General features: G+C 34.1%; 1 protein-coding gene across 1 annotated transcript in view; it reads left to right on the top strand.

The window, feature by feature from the left end:
- The window catches only part of LOC106869057 (uncharacterized), a 102,389-nt gene that overhangs the window by 40,330 nt on the left and 40,283 nt on the right, over positions 1-21,776 (top strand). Inside the window, exon 2 of the mRNA XM_014914567.3 lies at positions 13,003-13,672. Coding sequence (XP_014770053.1) covers positions 13,015-13,672 — 658 coding nt within the window. The 5' untranslated portion in view covers positions 13,003-13,014. The remainder of the gene's footprint in view (positions 1-13,002; positions 13,673-21,776) is intronic.

Below are 21,776 nucleotides of genomic sequence, written 5' to 3'. Positions count from 1 at the left end.
AGGAGATTGCTAACTAGATATGGGTCACTCCACCCAAAAAGTGACACAGACAGACTGTATGTACCTAGAAAAAGAGAGCGAAGAGGACTTATTGGATGCGAACGTAGCATTAAATCAAAAGAAAACAACATAGCATGGTATGTAAGAAATGCCAGAGAACCGTTACTATTAGAATTAAGAAGGTCAGGCTTGAAAGATTGCAAAGATAAAACAATATACAAGAAATTGAAAACGAATGAAACTGAACATATGTGGGTAAAGAAAGGAATGCATGGTCAATTTCATAGGGATGCTGAAGATAAGACAGACAGAGTAAAAAGATGGCTGTGGATGGCTAAAAGTGGTTTAAAACCGGAAACGTAGGCTCTAATCTGTGCTGCCCAAGAGCAAGCACTAAGAACAAACTACATAAAATACAGAATAGACAACACAGCAGAAAGTGATAAGTGCAGAATCTGTGGACAAAACGATGAAACCGTGTGGCATATTACCAGCAAATGTACGCCACTAGCCCAGAAGGAATATAATAGATGCCATGACAATATAGCCAGGCTTGTCCATTGGACACTTTGCAACAAGTATGGATTTGACAGAACAAAAAAATTGGTACGACCACAAACCTGAAGGGATTTTATGATTCAGTGTGACCATTAGATTGAGAATAGGAAGGCGGACATACTCTTAATTGAGAAAGAAAACAAACTATGCCGGATCATAGACATAGCATGCCCAGCTGACAACATGGTATGCGATAAGGAAGAAAGAAAGTCGAGATATATGACAGGTTAGCTTATAACCTAAGGAGGGATATTTCAGAGGGTTTTCCGACCTGCTAGAAATAGCAACCAAGTCTCACTGAAATCATAAAGTATCGGCTTTAAGAAATAGAAAGGATATTTTTGTTAATGTAGCATCTGTTATATAAAATCCATGTTGGCTACAACTAAAACGCTTTTGATCGTAGCTTGATGTGTGACCTGAGGCTAAACGAGAAGGAAAACAATTTTACATCAATATAGTATATATTTATGTATGTTTGTGACAGAACGTGTGTTTATATGCGTGCGTTCATGCACGTTCTCTATTTTCTTGTATGTTAGATAATTTATCTAGAGGCAAAGCCAAAGGCTTTATCCAATTATTTAGATATGTAAATATTGACTTCAGATTTTGGCACATAGCCAGCAACTTCAAAAGAAGGAGCAAATGAGTTGCATGGACCTCAATGTTCAACTGGTACTTATTTTATCGATCTCGAAAGAATGAACGGCTAGGTGTGCCTTGGCGGAATTTGTACGCAGAACGTGAAGACGGACGAAATGACGCAAAGCATTTTGCCCGCTATTTTAACATTCTTGCCAGCTCCACGCCCTAAGATATATAAATATTATGGTGTTCGAAACACAATCAAACCATTTAGCAAATATATATTCTTTTCTACCCTAGGCACAAGGCCCGAAATTTTGGGGGAGGGGGCCAGTGGATTAGATCAACCCCAATATGCAACTAGTACTTAATTTATCGACCCCGAAAGGATGAAAGGCAAAGTCGACCTCGGTGGGATTTGAACTCAGAACATAAACACAGACGAAATACAGCTAAACATTTCCCCCGCCGAAATAAAGATTCAGCCCCAGCGATCGCCCGACATTCTACAAATAGCAGATAAACTTCCCTCAAATCGAATTCTATTCCCTCAATGATTAAAAGTTACGTATTTCACAGTGTAGTCTTACATATTACTAAACTAAGAACTAAAAATGCATGATGGTCGCTGTTTGGATGACTTGAGTAACAGGTCGTCTCGACCATAAACAGCATCGTAGTCAAATAACTCATGATCATTTTTAACCCGAGTATGTTTTGTTCATAAGCTTGTACTAGTTTCTTTTTTTCCCTTTTGATTTAATAATTGTCTTGCTCTTTCGTTAACTGTTCTTTTCTGGGGGTTTTTTTTTTTTACTTGTTATTGCTGTCTGCCTCTCGAATTACATGGAATTAGAAGAAACTATATTACATAGCACACGCAGGAAATTGCTTTATATTTCTTTATTGCTTGTTATGTATGGACATACGATTACAGCAATGCGACAGGAGAGGCTGCAAATGGTTTAGATCGTTATGTCGAAGAGAAGAGATGACATAAACGGAGTTGGGGCGAATGATGAACATGGAATTATAAACAATATTTAGCAGTAAAAGAAACAAAAAAAAGATACGATTGTATGCACTTTAGATAGACATTGTAATATAAAAACATACAGACACATATAACCGAGTAGGCGTCCCAAACGGGTCAGACGAGGGAACGAACGCAAAAGACTCACACAACCTCCTTGCATGCACGTCAGACAAATAGAGTTAGACACACGCAAATATAATCGCATGAACGCGACAAATATTCAAATATATGCATATAAATATAGACTTACATATCCATATACATTTACATATATATATATATATATATATATATATATATATATATATATATATATATATATATATATATATATATATACATATATATATATACAGATATATTCATACACACATATATATGTGTATATATATATATATATATATATATATATATATATATATATATATATGTATGTATATATATTAGCATACATATACGAGAATGGTCATGTTCATAAATGCACGATTGCGCGTATACATGAACACATATATACACATATACACATATATATATATAAAGAGAAAACAGTGAGACAAATACATACAGGGGGCGATGAGTAAATTACTGCCATATTTTATTTTTTATTTCGTACATGCGCATTATTTGTTTTTGATTTTGTTGACTATACAGAATACTAGGGTCACTTGGGCACCGTCTGTGAGAAAACAGCAACATGACGCAATTTACTCTGCCAAAATTTCGAAACGACATGCTCCAATACGAACATACGATGAACACACGGAACTACCGTTGGCTTGCCGTGTCACTAAAAGTTGATAAATTAAGTACCAATTACGCACTGGGGATCGATGTAATCGATTTAATCCCTTTGTCTGTCCTTAATTGTCCCCTCTATGTTTAGCGCCGTGTGGGCAATAAAGAATTAAGGAACGTTAGCACGTCGGGCGAAATGCTTAGTGGTATTTCGTCTGTCTTTACTTTCTGAGTTCAAATTCTGTTGAGGTCGACTTTGCCTTTTATCCTTTCGGGGGTCGATAAATTAAGTACCAGTTGCGTACTGAGATCGATCTAATGGACTGCCCCCCCCCCCCAAATTTCGGGCCTTGTACCTAGTGTAGAAAAAAATATTTCATCATTTGGCTGTTTCTGTTTGTATGATTAGTCCGTTATGATTGTGGTTCCCTTACTTGGTTGTGGGTACACGAATTTGTAGGTAGCATGTATAGTTGATATAATTTAACGACAATAGATGCATAAATGGCAGGGTGAGAAGAAGATTGAACAAAGAAATGAAATATGAACAAATGTAGGTACTTATTTCAATCATCTTGAACTGCCTGATAGATATTGATCACAACTGAAATGCTATCCAAAAACATTACGCTCACCCAATTACTCACACTCACACTCACACACACACGCATACATGGACATACACACATACATGCATACAAACACATACAATCACACACAAGCACACAGAAATACCCTCATGTACACGCACAAATACAATGGTGTGTATATGCATGTTCATAGATATATGCGCAATTTTATAACGTATATATATATATGTATGTGTGTGCATATGCATATATGGATAACCATACACACAAGGTTAAATAGATAGATAGAAAGATAGATAGATAGATAGATAGATAGATAGATACACACACTTGTATACATATACAAACATGCATATATATATATATATATATATATATATAATATATATATATATATATATATATATATATATATATATATATATATATATATATATATATATATATATATATAGAGAGAGAGAGAGAGAGAGAGAGAGAGAGAGAGTGAGAGAAACGCATATATATGTGTATATATGTATGTACGTATAATAAAATATTTTTTAAAACAACTGCCTTACGATACAATCTATTCCCAGAAAAAAAGCGAATGAAATAATAGTGTTTGACACCAGAAAGTGTTAATGACATCTGAGAATATCGAAGAATTTTGTTACCAATTGTTTATTTGAAAAGCAACTTCACAGCAAAAAAACAACTTTAATAATAGGTGTTATAATCAAATTTAATTCCAACTTGTCCTAAATATGAATAGATGTCATGTTTGCGGTTTACTCTGCGTGAGACGCTTCACATGGTAAATGTATTTTTCTTAGGCTTTCGACAATTTTACTTTCTGATTCCTATAATGATCCTTTCTGCATATTGGTTTTAAATTGACACCTATGTATATAGAATAGCAAACACATTGGCAGATATTCGTAATGAAACCAGCGGAAATTTATATGTATGGAAAAAAAATACTTAGAATTTAATGAATATTTGGTATGTTTGTGTGTATGTGTGTGTTTGTGTGCGCTTGCCTGTGTGTGTATTTGTGTACATGTGTGGGTTTGCGTGTGTGTGGGTTTGTATGCATGTGTGTATGTATGTGTGTGTGTATGTATGTGTGTAGTTATGCTGGGATCAATAGTTGCACATGTGTTTGGATACAAAATTGTATGTCCTATCGTTCTCTCAAATTCTTAAAATTCATAGGATATACTTTACTGTTAAAGGTTCAAAATCCACCCGGATTACCCGGATTAGCTTTGGGGTCGATCAAATAACTAAGTCAAGCAGTAAGGTTGATGCAATCGTATACCCCGCTCCACCACAATAACAAAAGTAAAGCTATTATTATTACAAGAAACTCTGCTTATTTGCAATGTCTGAATCTAATTGTCCGCATGTAGCATATTTTTCTTAGTACGCATGCATATATACCAAAACGTACACATGTTAACAAATACATATCTATGCATGTGTGTCTGTGTCTGTGTGTCCATGTATGTGTACTTGCATGTGTGTGTGTGCGTACGATTGTTAATTCATTCTCAGCAATTGTTTGTGGACAGCAACCACACGAGACTAGGTAAATCATCGTGTTTGTCAACACACGATTATAATAAACTCCTGACACTACAAACACATGGGACTATTCAGTGCTTTGCGTTTTTACTCCCTAACACCATCACACACTTTGCGTCTGTATTATAGTTACGTGGGTACATCTCATATATAATATAGATACATAATTTCATATATATATATATATATATATATATATATATATATATATATATATATATGAATACATATATATATATATACATATATATATATATATATATATATATATATATATATATATATATATATATATATATATATATATATATATGTATATATATATATGTATATATATATGTATATATATATATATATATATATATATATATATATATATATATATACATATATACATATATATACGTATGCATATATATACATATGTGTGTGCCTGTGTGTGTATGTATGTATGTATATCTATGTATGTGTATTTTCCCCTGCCCTATTCGTATCTTTTGTTGTTTTTTAGCATTTGTGATTGATTTTTCAGTAGATTGTATTGATAATTAGCCATCATATCTCATCAAAAAGCAATGAATCTCCGGATAAGAACGAGTGCATAATATTTTGCGTATCAATGCATTTACGAGTCTGGTATATATATATATATATATATATATATATATATATATATATATATATATATATATATATGAATGCATATGTGTGTGTAGGCACACGCATGTACACAAGCACATACATGTATGCATCTATATACGCATGCGTATGTTACTGCTTGTGTTTCACTATGTTTGTGTGTTGTAAATAGCTGAGTGATACGTGTCTGCATCGGCATTTATTTCTACTTGCGCCAAGCTGTAAGTGTATCTGTTAGTGCGAGCGATTAATACTAACTGGGAACATGCTTCTAGGCTGATGCAATTAGACTGGCATGCAATTAGCTACATCACGAAATAACTTAGTCAAAAAGATAGATATAGCTGATCATTGATAGACATTAAGAGGATGTTATCAACGTTTTAATATCTTCCATGCGTTCCATAGTTATCATAATAATCCAACTGAAACACGCGCATAGTTTTACTTCTAGATAAAATGATTCCGTAAAGTGACTGGATAAAATCCATGTGTAAGTGTGCGTAAGTGTGTGTAAGTGTGCGTGTATACATGTATATCTATATATATATATGTATATACATATATACATATATACATACATACATATATATAGAAATAGATACAAAGATAGATAAATAAATAGTTATAGATATATATGTATATACACATGTATATACGTATATATATATAAATGTATATATATATATATATATATATATATATATATATATATGTATGTATATATATATATATATATATATATATATATATATATATATATATATATATATATATATATATATATATATATATATATATATATATATATATATGTATGTATGTATGTACATATATATACATTATATGCTTAGATATATATACTCACATATATATGTGTACGTGTATTTATTTCTTATATACTCATGTGTATATATTTATACACATGCATACTTATACATACACACACACTTTCACACATGTGCACGCATATATTTACACACACAGTGCCAGAATGAAACAAAATAAAGAGACAGATAACTAGATAGATAGATAGATCGATAGATAGATAGATAGATAGATAGATAGATAGATAGATAAACTGACAAACGTTTGTTTGTGTGCCTATGCGTGTTTCTGTCACTTTGCAAGGTGGGTAATATTAGATTTTCTCATAACAGCAAGCTTCAGTAACTGTTCCGAACAGATGCATAACAAATAGTTTTGTGTATTAAATAGGCTTATATTTCTAATCTTAACAGAAGGAAAACAGACGTTGTTATCCCGCCCACTACTCTGTCAGTTTGAGTCAAAAACCATCATCGTATTAAACTAATTGCTTTTATAATTAAATGAAGCCAAAATTAAACAATTGAACTATAATCGCATGCAAACAGATTTACGTACATAGTATTGTATCTGTAGATAGATAAACGAAGGTGCACGCATATGTACTTATATGCGTGTATAAGTTTATATACAAATGTACATATATGTGTGCGTGCGTATGTGTATGTGGGTGTATACGTGTATATATATATATATATATATATATATATATATATACATATTCAACGATATGTATGCATAAATATATGTATCTGTATATCCAACCGTTTCACACAGTGACATAGCGAATGCATACTTGTATGTATTCCCCTCTACGGAATACTCAGCCATGTCTCACACTGTTTTAGTTTGTAGGCTGTTAATTCATTACTTAATAGTTTAAACCATAGCATTTCAAGACTGATCGGTAATAAGACATGTGTGTGTGATTGTTCTGTGTCTTTATCGCAACAATCGTCAACAGCTCCAATGGCGACCAAATCCCAGCTATCAAAATTATCTGCAAAACAGTTTGCAGATCATTCGTTGTTTTTGTTGTTTGGTACTTTTTGTGTTTTGTTTTCTTACAATTGCAAGGAAGCAATTTACCTTCAATTTTATGGTATAGTATACTTGTGACTAAAGAAATTAAGAGTTCGTGTTGTTCAAATAAAAAATAATAACGATCGTGTTCCGTAGTACATCTATTCCCAGTTTAAAAGAAGGCGAGGTAACACTGGCAGACAATAGAAGAAGACAAAAATGACAGCGTTAAGGAAGGTGGTAAACATTTTTTGAGCTAGAAATCCAATACAATGGATACTCTGGCGTTCCATTGTTCGAAACACAACAGATAAAGAAAAATTGGGATTCAAAAGATGAAAAAATTATACGAAATTATTGGAGACGGCTCCGAAGGCGGAAGAAGTTTTAAAACTAAGATTATTCTCATAATACAACTCAGAATCTATAAATACAAACATATAATGAAGAACATCAATCTCAGTACAGAGGACAGCTTTAATGTTGACATACATGCTGTTCTGTTTACAGTGTTTTAATGTTGACATACATGATGTTTCGTTTACAGTTTTCATTTCCACGTTCTTCAATTTCTGCGACTTTATTTGAATAAGAGCACATTTATGACAATGTACACATTGTTTATAAACATCACTGAAGCTTGTGACACTGCATATGGGTTCAGAGAACTCGAGTGCAGTCTGACGGTGCCTCATAACTCCTTATTTTGTAAAATCGACTTGAATTTCTGTACTAGTTAATTTATCTGTTCCACTCGGTTTGATTTTCCAGACGCTATGGTGCCTTTCTTGATGTTATCATATCACGGAAGTCTTTAAAAAAGCAAATCTCTCTATGCTCCACCCATCATTGTTTTCTAGGGATATCATGTTGGTTCTCATATTATTTCCTCTGGCCAGGGACCAAGCACTTACCTGCTAAAAGCTTATAGGAATTATATTTTAAAAGTCTTTCTTCATAATTTCTGACAATGTGCCCAAACCTGAGAAGCCAGATCCCCAGTTGAATTTAAGAGGTGGTTTTGGCTGTGCTTGCTGTAAACAATCCACGTCTCTTTGACATATTCAGTCGTTGGCAGAACTACAATTTTAATTTCTTTGACTCTCTTCCACGTGCAGGCATTATGGTAATGTCCACTGGAATGATCGATGCTTTGACAATTCTACAATAAATTGCACCGACGATGTGAACGATATTTCAGAGAATATTCTTAACGTCTTTGCATATTGTTGTATCCTATCTCAGATTCCCAATCTTCATTGAAATCGAATCTATAAGAATTAATATGCAACTATTTTGTTAGGTTCAGCATGTGACAAAATCTAGTGTCATAATTTTGTACCACTGTATGAGAATTCAAATATTTAAAACTAAGTTATACGACCAGATGTAGGTTCGCAAGTACACAAGTCCATTCATGTGAGGGATGGCTCTACAGTTTCTTTCAAAGAAGACCTAATCATAAATATTATTCAACGCATGGCTTTAAGAAGTGACTTGCCTAAAGTTCCGTGTAGTTCGGATTAAACGCAGACTCAATTGGTTGCAAAACGTGTCTTTCCCACAATTCAATGCTTGCACTTATTTCCCAAATACATTTTTTTAACGCCAAAAAAGCAACCCAGCGGAGATATTCTTTCTACTCTAGGCACAAGGCTCGAAATTTTATGCGGAGGGAACCAGTCGATTAGATTGACCCCCAATACGCAACTGGTACTTACTTTATCGACCCCGGAAAGATGAAAGGCAAAGTCGACCTCAGCGGAATTTGAACTCAGAGCGTAAGAACAGACGAAATACCCCTAAGCATTTCGCCTGGCGTGCTAACATTTATTACTTCTTTATTGCCCACAAGGGGCTGAACATAGAGGGGACAAAAAAGGACAGACAAAGGGATTAAGTCGATTACATCGACCCAGTGCGTAACTGGTACTTAATTTATCGACCCCGAAAGGATGAAAGGCAAAGTCGACCTCGGCGGAATTTGAACTCAGAACTTAATGGCAGGCGAAATACCGCTAAGCATTTCGCCCGACGTGCTAACGATTCTGCCAGCTCGCCGCCTTAGCCCCGCGGAGATATTACCGCCAAACGTAAAGAAATTAAACCAACTAGCGGCAACTGTTGGTGGCACTTTACCATTTTTACTACTTATCTTCTGCAATAATCTTCCGTTTTGACAAAGGGACTAGCCCACAAAAATAGTTCCCAGTATGCAATTGGAACTTAACCACCCCCTCTTAGAATATGAAAATAAAGATTGGGTGAGTTTTTAATTCAGAATTCAAATAGTGTGGGTTGTAATAAAATACCGCAAGTCGTTTTACGATGTTCTGCCGATGCTGCCTCTTCACAACTTTTATCCTTCTTATAAATATTGATTAGTGCTTTCACTAAAATCCAGTAAGAATGAAACTTCAGTTTTCAAAGTGCAAATAAGTATTATTTGAAACAAAAGAGCAGTTGAAAGTATAAGAAACGAACTATTTTGTACAAATTCCTATAATTTCTACATTCAACAATCTTTTGTATACTATTTAAGTTTAAAAGCACTACTTATTTCCTCCATAATATTTGCTAGGAAGAATCTAATCGAATATATTTATTGCCGTGTTTCAATTATTTTTTGTGTGTCCGTTTGGTTGCTTTTTTATCTTTCTTTTTTGCTGAAATTTATTTGATATTTTTGTTGCTCTTTTTTTGTTTACTGATTTCTTTGTTTGTGTGTTTTCAAGTAAATTCCCGTTATTTGTCACAAAACAAAGTGTTTCGTTTTTTAAAGCAAAAAAAAACAAAGCAATGAAATACAAAAAACAAAAGTAATCCAAACATCACATACAATATGAATATTCAGTTAGTTTTATTTTATACTAACTCTCACAGCATTAACAAGAAAACGAGAAAAGCTCCATGAACAATACGCAGACGAAGAGATATAAGCATAAAGAAAAGAGGAAATTTAGATCATAAAATACAAACACTTACATACATACATATATATGAGTGTGTATACGCACACACACACATATATATATATATATATATATATATATATATATATATATATATGTATGTATGTATGTATGTATATTGCTCACAAAATAACAGAACTAATAAACATCAACGTGAAGTCGTTTTTACATTCAAAGAATTTTTCTATATATACACACATGTTTATGTACGTGTGTGTGTGTGTGTTATCGTGTGTGTATGTGTGTGATCGTGTGTGTAAACGTGTGTGCGTTCATGCGTGCGCGCGCATGAGCGTGTCTGCGTGTGTGTGTGTGTGCTTTATATTCATTCTTCGCCTCCACACTGGTCGAAACAGTAATAATTTTCTTAAGATTATAAACTAGCTTTCAGCATTAAAAAGAAAACACCCACACACACGTACACACATACACACATACATTCACGCCCCTTATTCCCATACATATCTGTGTGTGCATAGAATTATATAGCATGTATAAATATCTGTGCGTGTAAGTGAATGCTTGTGTGTGTGTGTTTAAGCATTAAATCTATTTTCTTTGTCTAACATATATGCTACATGAAACTAATTGAATCTGGCTCATAAAAAACAACATAAATAATAGCGTAGGCAACATAACTAACAATATCAGAAATCAACAGCAAAGAAAATAGCAAATTTTCTTTCAATCTAATTATTTAGTTATGTATATGTTTTACCCAAAGTAATATACCACAGGCAAATCTGAGAAATGTAAGGAAAGAAAAATGTGTTGTAAATTTCGTGATTTTTTCCCCGATTATGTTTATTAGGATATATTATTTGCGTAGATTAAGGGTCGAAGGTCTAAATTCTTACAGTGTAGTAATAATGTTGCTCCAGGTATATACTGTCCCTCTCAAAATGAAGAAAGTAGAACATACTGCAATATGTAGCGTTTTATTACTTGTTATGCATTTTTAGATATTTGGATATTCTATGTCTGCTGTAATGTCTAATCAGATTTTGTATATCATTTAATTTTTTTTTTTTTACATTGTTAATCAGCCTCAGGCCACTTCTGACATGGCACCTATATGAAAGCTGTTTATCACATGAATATATCACTTGTATGTACACTTATATCATAGTGTGTCCCACATTTTGTCTGCACAGTAGAGCATGACTTTCGTGTAATTTGGTAGCTATTTCTAACTGCTCAAATGGTGGTATGGAAACGTTCTCTTTAGCTAATACTTTCAAGAGATAACACGGAGAGCAAGGACAAATACGAACTTTTCTGTTCTTTTCCATATGAGCTTTATGATGCTTAATTTCATCGATGCAAGAGGATATTCCAGGCGCTGGCTTATGCAAATCAAGGAAGTTGTCCGTGAATCTTCACATGGAAAGCTCTCTCTTAGACACAAGGAATGGCATGAATTTTTGTGGAACACCAGAAGTTGGTAATACAAGATATCTCCCGTATCAATATCATCGACGCTTTCCAAGCCAAATGAAAGATCCTAGAAAGCTTTACATCAATCTTATAATGGAGCTCATGTCATTGAGAGCTGGTCACTTATAATTTTGTCTGAACTTCTAACAGTTTTCTAATCTTAATAAAAATTTTGTTAATCAGCAATATCTCCATTGTAGCTCTACTACCATTAATAATATTCTATTGTCCGACACAAGGCATCATACATTGATTTGTTTGTTATAAGAAGATTATATAATATTCATTTGTTTCCTGAGAATATTAGTCAAATAAGTAAAAGATTTGATGTTAGAGAAGCAGATTAAAACCAAGTTGAAGGACTTGGTTTATGAAGATGTTATACTTTATAGTATTCGTTTATTTACAGCTGAAAAGGCACTTGTTTAGAAGTATGATCAACCAGGATTAGCCTGGGGTTAAACAACAAGTATCGTTGGCGAAGTTGAGGGACGCTATTTGCGGTTAGTTCTATAAACAGCTCCAAATTTACTTCCAATCTCATCGTAGAGTCTTAAGAATGAAGTGCACTTTTGTAATCTATTGGTCATGGCTGGACAGCTTTTGGTCATAAGGCTTTTAATTCAGAGACGCCCTAGATCTAAAGAACAACACGAACAATAGCAACAACATGGCCACCCACATTTCCAGCATCGTTGTTAACGCTGATATTGCCAAAGCTGTTGTTGCAGATGATGGTATTGTTTATGCTGTTACCATAGTTAGATATTGTCTGTTACTGCTGATATTGTTGTTTTTAGCAGGTATTTGCTTGCAGTATTGTCAGAGGGTCAATTGTTACTTTAATTCGGTGTTGCTGTAACTAATTAACTATTGATAACAACGAATTGCAATAAAGGAATAATTTCTCATTTTTTGTTTATTTTTTCGTTTGAAAAGAAAATGTGTAATGATGTAATTTATTTTGGTTGTCTAAACATTACCGACTGTTGATTTATATTCTTTTTTCTTTCCTGATTTATTTCAGATATTTTGCGCCATGACTCCAAGCAGTATGTGGATGAAGGTACTTTTCTGTAGTATCCTACTTCACCTATACGTTGCTCAATACACAAGATCTCTAGAAACACATTCCGAAGATGACAGCGAATCCGACAAACGAAGTATTATAGATGACGATTTCAAATCACTAGATCCAACATATTATCCTTCAGGCCTAGATAAACGACAACAACAATATTCAAAATTGGGCAGAAACATTCGTGTCATTGCACGTGGAATGGATCCCATGATGTTCGGTAATCTAGGAAAACGAATGGACCCCAACATGTTTGGATCATTGGGAAAACGATTCAACACGGACGGTAGAGAAAAGCAAGATAAGAAAATAGACCCATATATGTTTGGTAGCCTTGGAAAGAGAATGGATCCTGCAATGTTCGGATCTCTTGGGAAACGAATGGATCCAATGCTGTACGGTAGTTTAGGAAAACGCATGAGCCCCGACTACATCAACTATGCCGGTAAACGATATGATCCAGTGTTATTCGGAGGTTTAGGGAAAAGAATGGACCCCATGTTATTCGGTGGTTTAGGGAAAAAGATGGACCCCAATATGTTTGGAACCCTAGGAAAACGTATGGACTCTATGATGTTCGGTCACCTCGGGAAAAGAGATGTATCTGGAATCAAAGTAGGTAAGTCAAAACATTTATTCGTTCACTTTTTACGCCTGCAACTTATCGAACACTCACTATAAGCTTTACGCAGGAACCGAAAAGATCATAAACGGGCGAAAAATATAAAACAATATATAAGTTCTGTGGGGCGGGGTGTTTTGTTTTTCGAGCGGTAAATGTCCAAGCATAATATTCGGTTTAAACCCTTTTGGATAGAAAAATGGAAGGTTATCTATAATATATCTTCGTTCGATGCGTCAAATATTCAAGCCACCATCGAGATATATCTACGAGTGTATGCATATATATTGATAGAAAAGACAACAATAGAAAGAAAGAGACCTCGATAGTATGTAAATAGAGGAATTTATGTCACATAGTATATATATATATAGATAGATAGATATATAAGGCGCTGAAAAGTCTACGACCCCAGTGTTCCACTGGTACTTATTTCATCGACCTCTAAAGAATGAGTGTCAAAAATTGACGCTGGCGGAATGTGCACTCGAAACGTAATGATGGACTGAGTGCTGCAAAGAATTTAGACCGGTATACTAACGAGTCTGCCAGTTCCTCTCTCCAACCACAATTTGATATTATAAAGTAATTATTAGTTCCATTTCATTAAAAATATCGTTGGTAAGAGCCATGGCCCAAGAGGCGAAGTTCTGGTCGGGATGCTAAATCGCATTACTTACATCGCTAATTTTGTTCAGAAAATAATTAAAGAACTTCATTCTTAGTTTGAATACCGTCATATACAATTACCCTGAGGCTGTTATTTTGTAGTCATTGTTTCCCTGCTTTTCCTTCTCCCATTCACTGCCTAGATTTTGCACAAAAACATGTTCCTCCATGATCAGATATTGTCAGTAGATAGATAGATAGATAGATAGATAGATAGATAGATAGATAGATAGATAGATAGATAGATAGATAGATAGATAGATACATTGATACATAGATAGATAGATAGATAGATAGATAGATAGATAGATAGATAGATAGATAAATAGATAGATAGATAGATAGATAGATAGATAGATAGATAGATAGATAGATAGATAGATAGATAGATACCACTCCCAACTGAAACACGAACACTGCTGTAGGTACAAGAAAGCGGTATTTCCAGCAAACATTTGAATATATTTTCAGCATATTTGACCTGTGCAATGGCCGTATCGACTGTTGTTTACGTTGAGACGAATTTTCCCTTTCGGCAATTGGTGTTAAAAAAAATCTGTCATATATATATATATATATATATATATATATATATATATGAAGACAAACTGGCAGATAGAGAGACTTAGAGAGACAATAGAATTTATTTTAAAACTTTATTGAATGTTTTATTAATAAGTCACTCACGCCCCTTTCTGAATAACACACCCAACCAAATTATTGACATTCCTTCCGCACCAGTGATGCGTTCGGAGACCATCAGAGATACTAGCGGAGGTCGATAGGTCGAACTCAACTGACATCGCGCAGAATTAATGACACATAGATAGTGGGTTTTTATTATCGCTTAGCTTCAAATCAGTTCTCATCGAGTTCTAAAAATGGAGGATGTTCTAAACGTAACCTTTCTTTGTTGTATAAATTGGAAAATATGTACTGGCCTTTTTGAAAACAGACTTGAGTGTTATATGAGGCATTTTTCAGCAAATCGATCGATAAGATAGTGACGAATTTATTGGGTTTATCGAGCGAATCGAAACCATTTATACATTTACTTTGTAGATATTCTATGATATTGAAAACATGAGAAACACCTTATACAATTCGACAACTAGTATGGAACGTACTTCGTACATTAAAGTTATAATCTCTCCTGCCCAGAGATTTTAATCATGGTATCTTATTAATTGTCATTTTATTTCACAACTTATAATCTACAATAAATCGATAAATTACATTTAGTGTTTAGCTATTTCTTATGATAACTGTAATTTGTAGAAGTCTTAATAAATTAGTTCAATGACATTGTGTAGCACTCATTTGCTACAGAGTTATCAGTTAAACTGACAAACGTTGATGGGAGCTCAATATACGCTGGTGATGGCGTTTATGAAGTAAACATCTGACTAAGTTTATACAACCATTACAGCTTTTCATTCGCTGCAAAACCGTTCGAGGTAATGAATAAGTTTCGTTATCTCACAAATTCCCAGAAATTATAGCGAAATATAGCCTCTCCATATCATGCCCTGTATTTTAAGCAAGGATACATTATATAATTATTTTTGAAATTCGTAAAGAGACTTAAGCGTCATAACTAGAATATCTCCGATCAGAGTTTTGCTCAAACTAGGACAAGTTTTGGCGAAACAAACGATCTGTGGTCAACCAATTTGTTATACATATATTAAGCTGAAATATCTCGAATATATTCCACAGGGAAATGAATCAATCTTCTGTGTAAATATTTTCCTCAGAAATACTTTAGTATTTAACCCGGTGCTTCTTGTGTTTGAGGCACTGCTATATGAGAGCTCCTTTAAGTTTAAAACCTGCTGGGGTATGACACAAAATAACAATGTATTGCAACTTGATTTTCTGCTTCCTTTCCACCCAAACCACTTTAATCGTTTAACTAAAATTCATAAAATGGAAAATCACTCATACAATAGATGTCATTTCTAGATTGGACAAAATGCCGCGAATTTCTTGGAATATTTAGCTGTCGACTAATTCGAAGCCGAAAAATTGTTACAAGTTGAAAATAACAGCAATGCTGTGACATAAAAGGCGATAGCAAAGTCAAAGCGGATAATTATCAAATGGAACTGCTCTGCGATGATGTTTATACCTACGGACTATAAATGTATGACAGGTGTGTTGTCCCTGAAGGTTTAGGGCATCATTAAGTCAGGTAGATTCAGGATTATAAGGATGCCCTCTATTCCTGACGATATTAAGAGTGATCCTTTCAACGCTATTGTTGATTCAGTCCTTCTGAACGGTTCTTCAGCATGGATACGGAGCGAGAGATGTGAATAGAAGCTTGAAGGTACATACACGTGCATGTTTCAATCTTTCTTGATAGCAACACCCAACAAAAGAACTAATGGCAGTCTTCCTGCCATCACCTCCGTAATCACAGAAAGATTAGACCATCATGCTGAAGAAACAAGAATGAAATATCCATCGCTCCCTTTCTCTGGAAATCATGCGTGGACATGCAATTATTGGCTGACCAGGAAGAGAATAAATCGATCAGCTTGCAGAAGACAATGGATATTACGTTGCGAATATGAAGACTGCTATGGACGATCGAGACATCTATTATGGAAGAGTTGTAACGTTCTAGACAAATCGTCTAGCCATATAAGTAGAAGTTTTGTTGAATAAACTTCATGTAATGGCGACAATTATCTCATACCACATGTTTCTGCTGAAGGAGTGTCTCTGAAAATTTTAATATTTTCTGGAGACAAATATATCGATTTTATTGCAATAGAGCTAACCAATGCCTTTATTGACTGCATTTCATAAAATTAGATGTCGTTAGTATAATCTCATCAGAATTCTAGATGAAAGAGGGCAGAGATATTGCATTTTCACCGGCCTTTGATCCCAACGAGTGACGTTGCAATCAACAAATACCTTTAATTTTGTTCTGAGTGAATGCCAATAATTTCTTATAATACCACGAAGTGGTTTGACAGATGCTAAGGATATGATAACCTTGGGATCCTGGAAAAGCTAAACTTAGGAGTTAGAAGTATTTCGAAAGCTAAGTTGGCTGTTGTTATAGAGCTCTGTGAGTGGATGTTTTCAATTGTAATGGGAAGTGATTAGAGAGAATACCTGACCTTTTTGAAAGTATTACGTTAGTTATGGCACGGTTAGGAATTTTGATTACTATAAACTGGTAGTTTCTAAACGGTAACTTTCAAGTTATATGGTGGGGATGGGGGGGGGGGCGTTATACCAAATCGATTTCCTATACTGCTGTCTACGCCGTCAGTGTAATATTTACCGCTTCTTCCATATCCTCAATATAGGCGGCCTGTAAATGGTGTTCCTGTCTAAAGACTCTTCTGCCTACTCATATAAGGAGATAAATAATTATTACTGATGACGTTTATAATTTATAGAGATGTGTAGAATCTGTTCAGGTCTTTTGCACTTCTAAGATTTGCTGGTTGCCTAATCTAGCAACATCCAGTAATTTGGGTATCTTATATTTAGCAAAGGAGATGATGCATGACCAGAATTCCTCATATATTCCTACTAAACCATTTCTAAACCCATCCCTACTATATCCTTTCTTAATGTTTGAAAGTATGAAATTGCTAAGCATTTATCTTTGTACAGTGAGTAGATATTGGATGTTATGATTTCTGAGATAACAACGATAAAGAGATCTCCTAAGATATAGCCGTCTAAGTCACAGCGTGTCATCACTAGGTAATATGACCAAAGGACATTCGTCTAATTTCTCTCTAGAAACGATACGACCAAAACGAAAATATTATATGTTATAATTAAAATACAGTGTAACAGGTGCAATTTTTGTTGTATATACATATAATATATAAACATGTATATATGTGTTATATATATATATATATATATATATATATATATATATGCACAAACATACATATACGTACATATCGAATGAGGACAAAACACACACGCACACGCAGACACCCACGATCATGAGCGTGCACACACACACACACACACACTGTGTATGTGTGCGTGTGAGCATATATGTGTGTGTGTGTTTGTGTTCGTGCGTGTGTGTGTGTGTGTGTGTTTGTGTTCGTGCGTGTGTGTGTGTGTGTTTGTGTTCGTGCGTGTGTGTGTGTGTGTGTGTGTGTGTGCGTGTGTAAAATTTATGAGATCACTCTCGTAGTTATTGGAATAAAATTTAAAAATCGGAAACAAAAATACCTTGTGGATAAAGTTGTTTATTCAACCATAGAACATATATTCGAAGCATGAATTTGTACTCATATTCTCTGTATTGTCGTTGTTGCTTCTGTTTTTCTGAATAACATTAGTATTAATATTATTACCATCATTTTCAGGATCATCATCATTATTATAATAATAATTATTATTATTAACCTTATTACAAAATCCTAATCTGTCTCATTATAACATTCTAATCATGTTCTCTCTTCAAAAATGATTATTTTGTTATTTTCCTTCAATGTACACTTTGATAATATTTTCATATTTGCCAGAGATTATCTTCTTCAAACTGTTCATTTCCCTACAGACTTTCCTGGTGGAGTCGATCTTCATGTATCGCTTGCATTTTATCCATACCGAACAGACTTTGATTTTTAAAAATAATCAAACAGTTGTTTTGCTATCGAATACCGATTCCTAATTCCATTGTTGTTTGCACTGAAAAGAAGAAATCATTTCTATCAGCTGTAGTTAGTTATACACACAGGAGACGCACGCTTATACATATATTCTAGTTATCCTGTAATACAAACGATGGTGTACAATTGCTATTATAGAAATGGTTTCGTTACAAAGTGATCGATGAACTGTTGCATCTGTTACACTGTATAACTGAAACATTTAACTGCCCATTAACCAAATGCATGAGTTCTCTAAACTGTTATTTATCACACATCTCTTAAAATATGGCTTTAATTGTTGAACTATTAGTAAATGGTTATTGATATATAAGAATGCTTTAGTATATTTCTCAATTGTTTATTTATCATGAGTAAATATCTCTGTCAGTTTAAATGAAAACACATCTTGACTCACCGTCTCTTTGAAAGTTCACGATACTTGTTATTAGTATAAACAGGGAATGTGAGCTTAGTTTTTTTTGTTTTTCTCATCGTTGATGAATGCTGCGGTCTATGAACTATTAGGCCTTATGTTATGAAAATTCTAACGGACACTAAATATCCTTTTCTACTCTAGGCCCGAAGTTTTTGTGGAGGGGGCCAGTCGATTAGATCGAACTCAGTGTGCAACTGGTACTTAATTTATCGACCCCGAAATGATGAAAGGCAAAGTCGACCTCGTCGGAATTTGAACTCAGAACGTAAAGACAGACGAAATAGCGCAAAGCATTTCGCCCGACGTGCCAACGTACTAAGACAGAAAAAGCAGGAGTTTATTTAACTTACGACGGCTACCATGAATAGGTGTTAAGTTGGAAGGTAATTTACGGTACAGTGACAAAGATCCAATTATCAGCTTCTTTGGTGATAATGGTATCTTCGGTCGGAGATGGAGGGAATGTGGCAATTTCACCTTAAATGATATTGAGGGAGTTTGCATACTTTCGAGATCAAAGAGGTTTAATGCGCGATGGCTGAAGACTTTGTACCTGTCGAAGACAATTACCTGATCAAAGCTAGGTTTGAAGTGTGATGGGTGGCAAAAGAGTTAAGCGATGGTATAGTCAATATTAGAAGCCGGTGGTATGCTGTAAAAATAAGTACAGAGTTTTGTGGAACGGACGTTTTGTTTGGTGAATCTGTGGGCCTGGCAATCGCCATTATATGGAATGAAAGTTATGGTGCAAAAGCCCTATTGAGGGGTGGCCAATCAAAAGGCAGATTAACGATGACAGAGCGGAGAAGTGTAGCAGTTTATGTTGAATGTAGGGGTTATGAAGTATGCGAGGTGGTGCCCCAGCATGGCCGCAGTCAGGTGGCTGAAACGAGTAAAAGAACATATATATATATATATATATATATATATATATATATATATATATATATATATATATATATATATACACACACACGCACATGCTTGAATATATGTGAATATTTGTGGGTGTGCATGTGTGTGCATAGTCACCAAGCAGTGCTCAAAGAGATCGAACTCTCAAATTTCACCTTCTTAATCAGGTTGAGGTCATCCTGATGTAGAATAGATGGCTAGAAGAACGACCAAAATCGAGTATATTTCAAACAGGAGCGGCGGATAGAGTTGCTGGCGTCAGGAATGCTTTATATGGAAACGTATGTTTTACAAATGTAAGCAAGTCCTATCTTTAGAGTTGATTCAAATAATTTAACAAATGGTTGATATAGCAAGGCATAATATATAGACAACTCTATTATTGGGGTAATATTTCGATTAAACATAAAACAAATATAGTATCTAAAAGCACGAATATTGATATGCGATTATCTTCGTGCGGCGATGTAGCGACATAATTTTCTAAAGTCTTAAAAGCAAATGCACCTAGCGACGTAAACTTTACAAAAAGATTGACGTCCATAAATTAAGGAGAGAAGTAGTAGAGAGGTTATAGTTGAAGGTACAGAAATAGAGAGAAGATATGGACGAGAAAATGTGAAAATGTGTTAATAATTAGGAGAGAAGTGTTGCTTTAGAAGCAGGTAGGCAGTATGTGGAGGAATAAAACTGTATTTCTATAGCTCTGTCTGCATTACTTTCAAATATGATACTATGTGGCTTGACTTCGTTGTAAAACATATTGTTACTGTAGGAACATCTCACTTTCTCCCTTCCGTGTACCGTACATCGGTATGACCAAGTGTTAAAAATCTACTTTTTCTAATCATCCTTCGTTTAAAACACTTCAATACATCCATCGCCATTTTACACTGAAGCACTGTAGAAAAATTTGGAGAGATACTTTTCACAAATGACTAATTATTTTACAACAATCATCGATATTGTCTCATGAGATTTTCGAGATATCTGTCGTGCTATGATGGGTCAGATATGAATTTCTACTTCCTTATCTATAATAAGTTTCCAGACTTTAGATGCACTATCTACGCTCCATTTAGGTCAGTTCTTTATGATGAATCATTATTATTATTATTATTATTATTATTATTATCATTATTATTATTATCATCATCATCATCATCATCATCATCATCATCATCAATTCGGAGTCGATGGAATGAATACCAGTTGAACACTGGAGTCGATGTAACCGACTCATCCCCTTCCCCAAAATTGCTGCCCTTGTTGCAAATTTTGAAACAATTATTATTATTATTATTATTATTATTATTATTATTATTATTATTATTATTATTATTATTATTATTGTTATTGTTATTATTATTATTATTATTATTATTATTATTATTATTATTATTATTATTATCATTATTATTATCATATG

The sequence above is a fragment of the Octopus bimaculoides genome, chromosome 5, assembly GCF_046866305.1.
Source record: "Octopus bimaculoides isolate indiv1 chromosome 5, ASM4686630v1, whole genome shotgun sequence".
Classification (NCBI taxonomy): Eukaryota; Metazoa; Mollusca; class Cephalopoda; order Octopoda; family Octopodidae; genus Octopus; species Octopus bimaculoides.
This window is presented reverse-complemented; position numbering and strand designations above follow the sequence as displayed.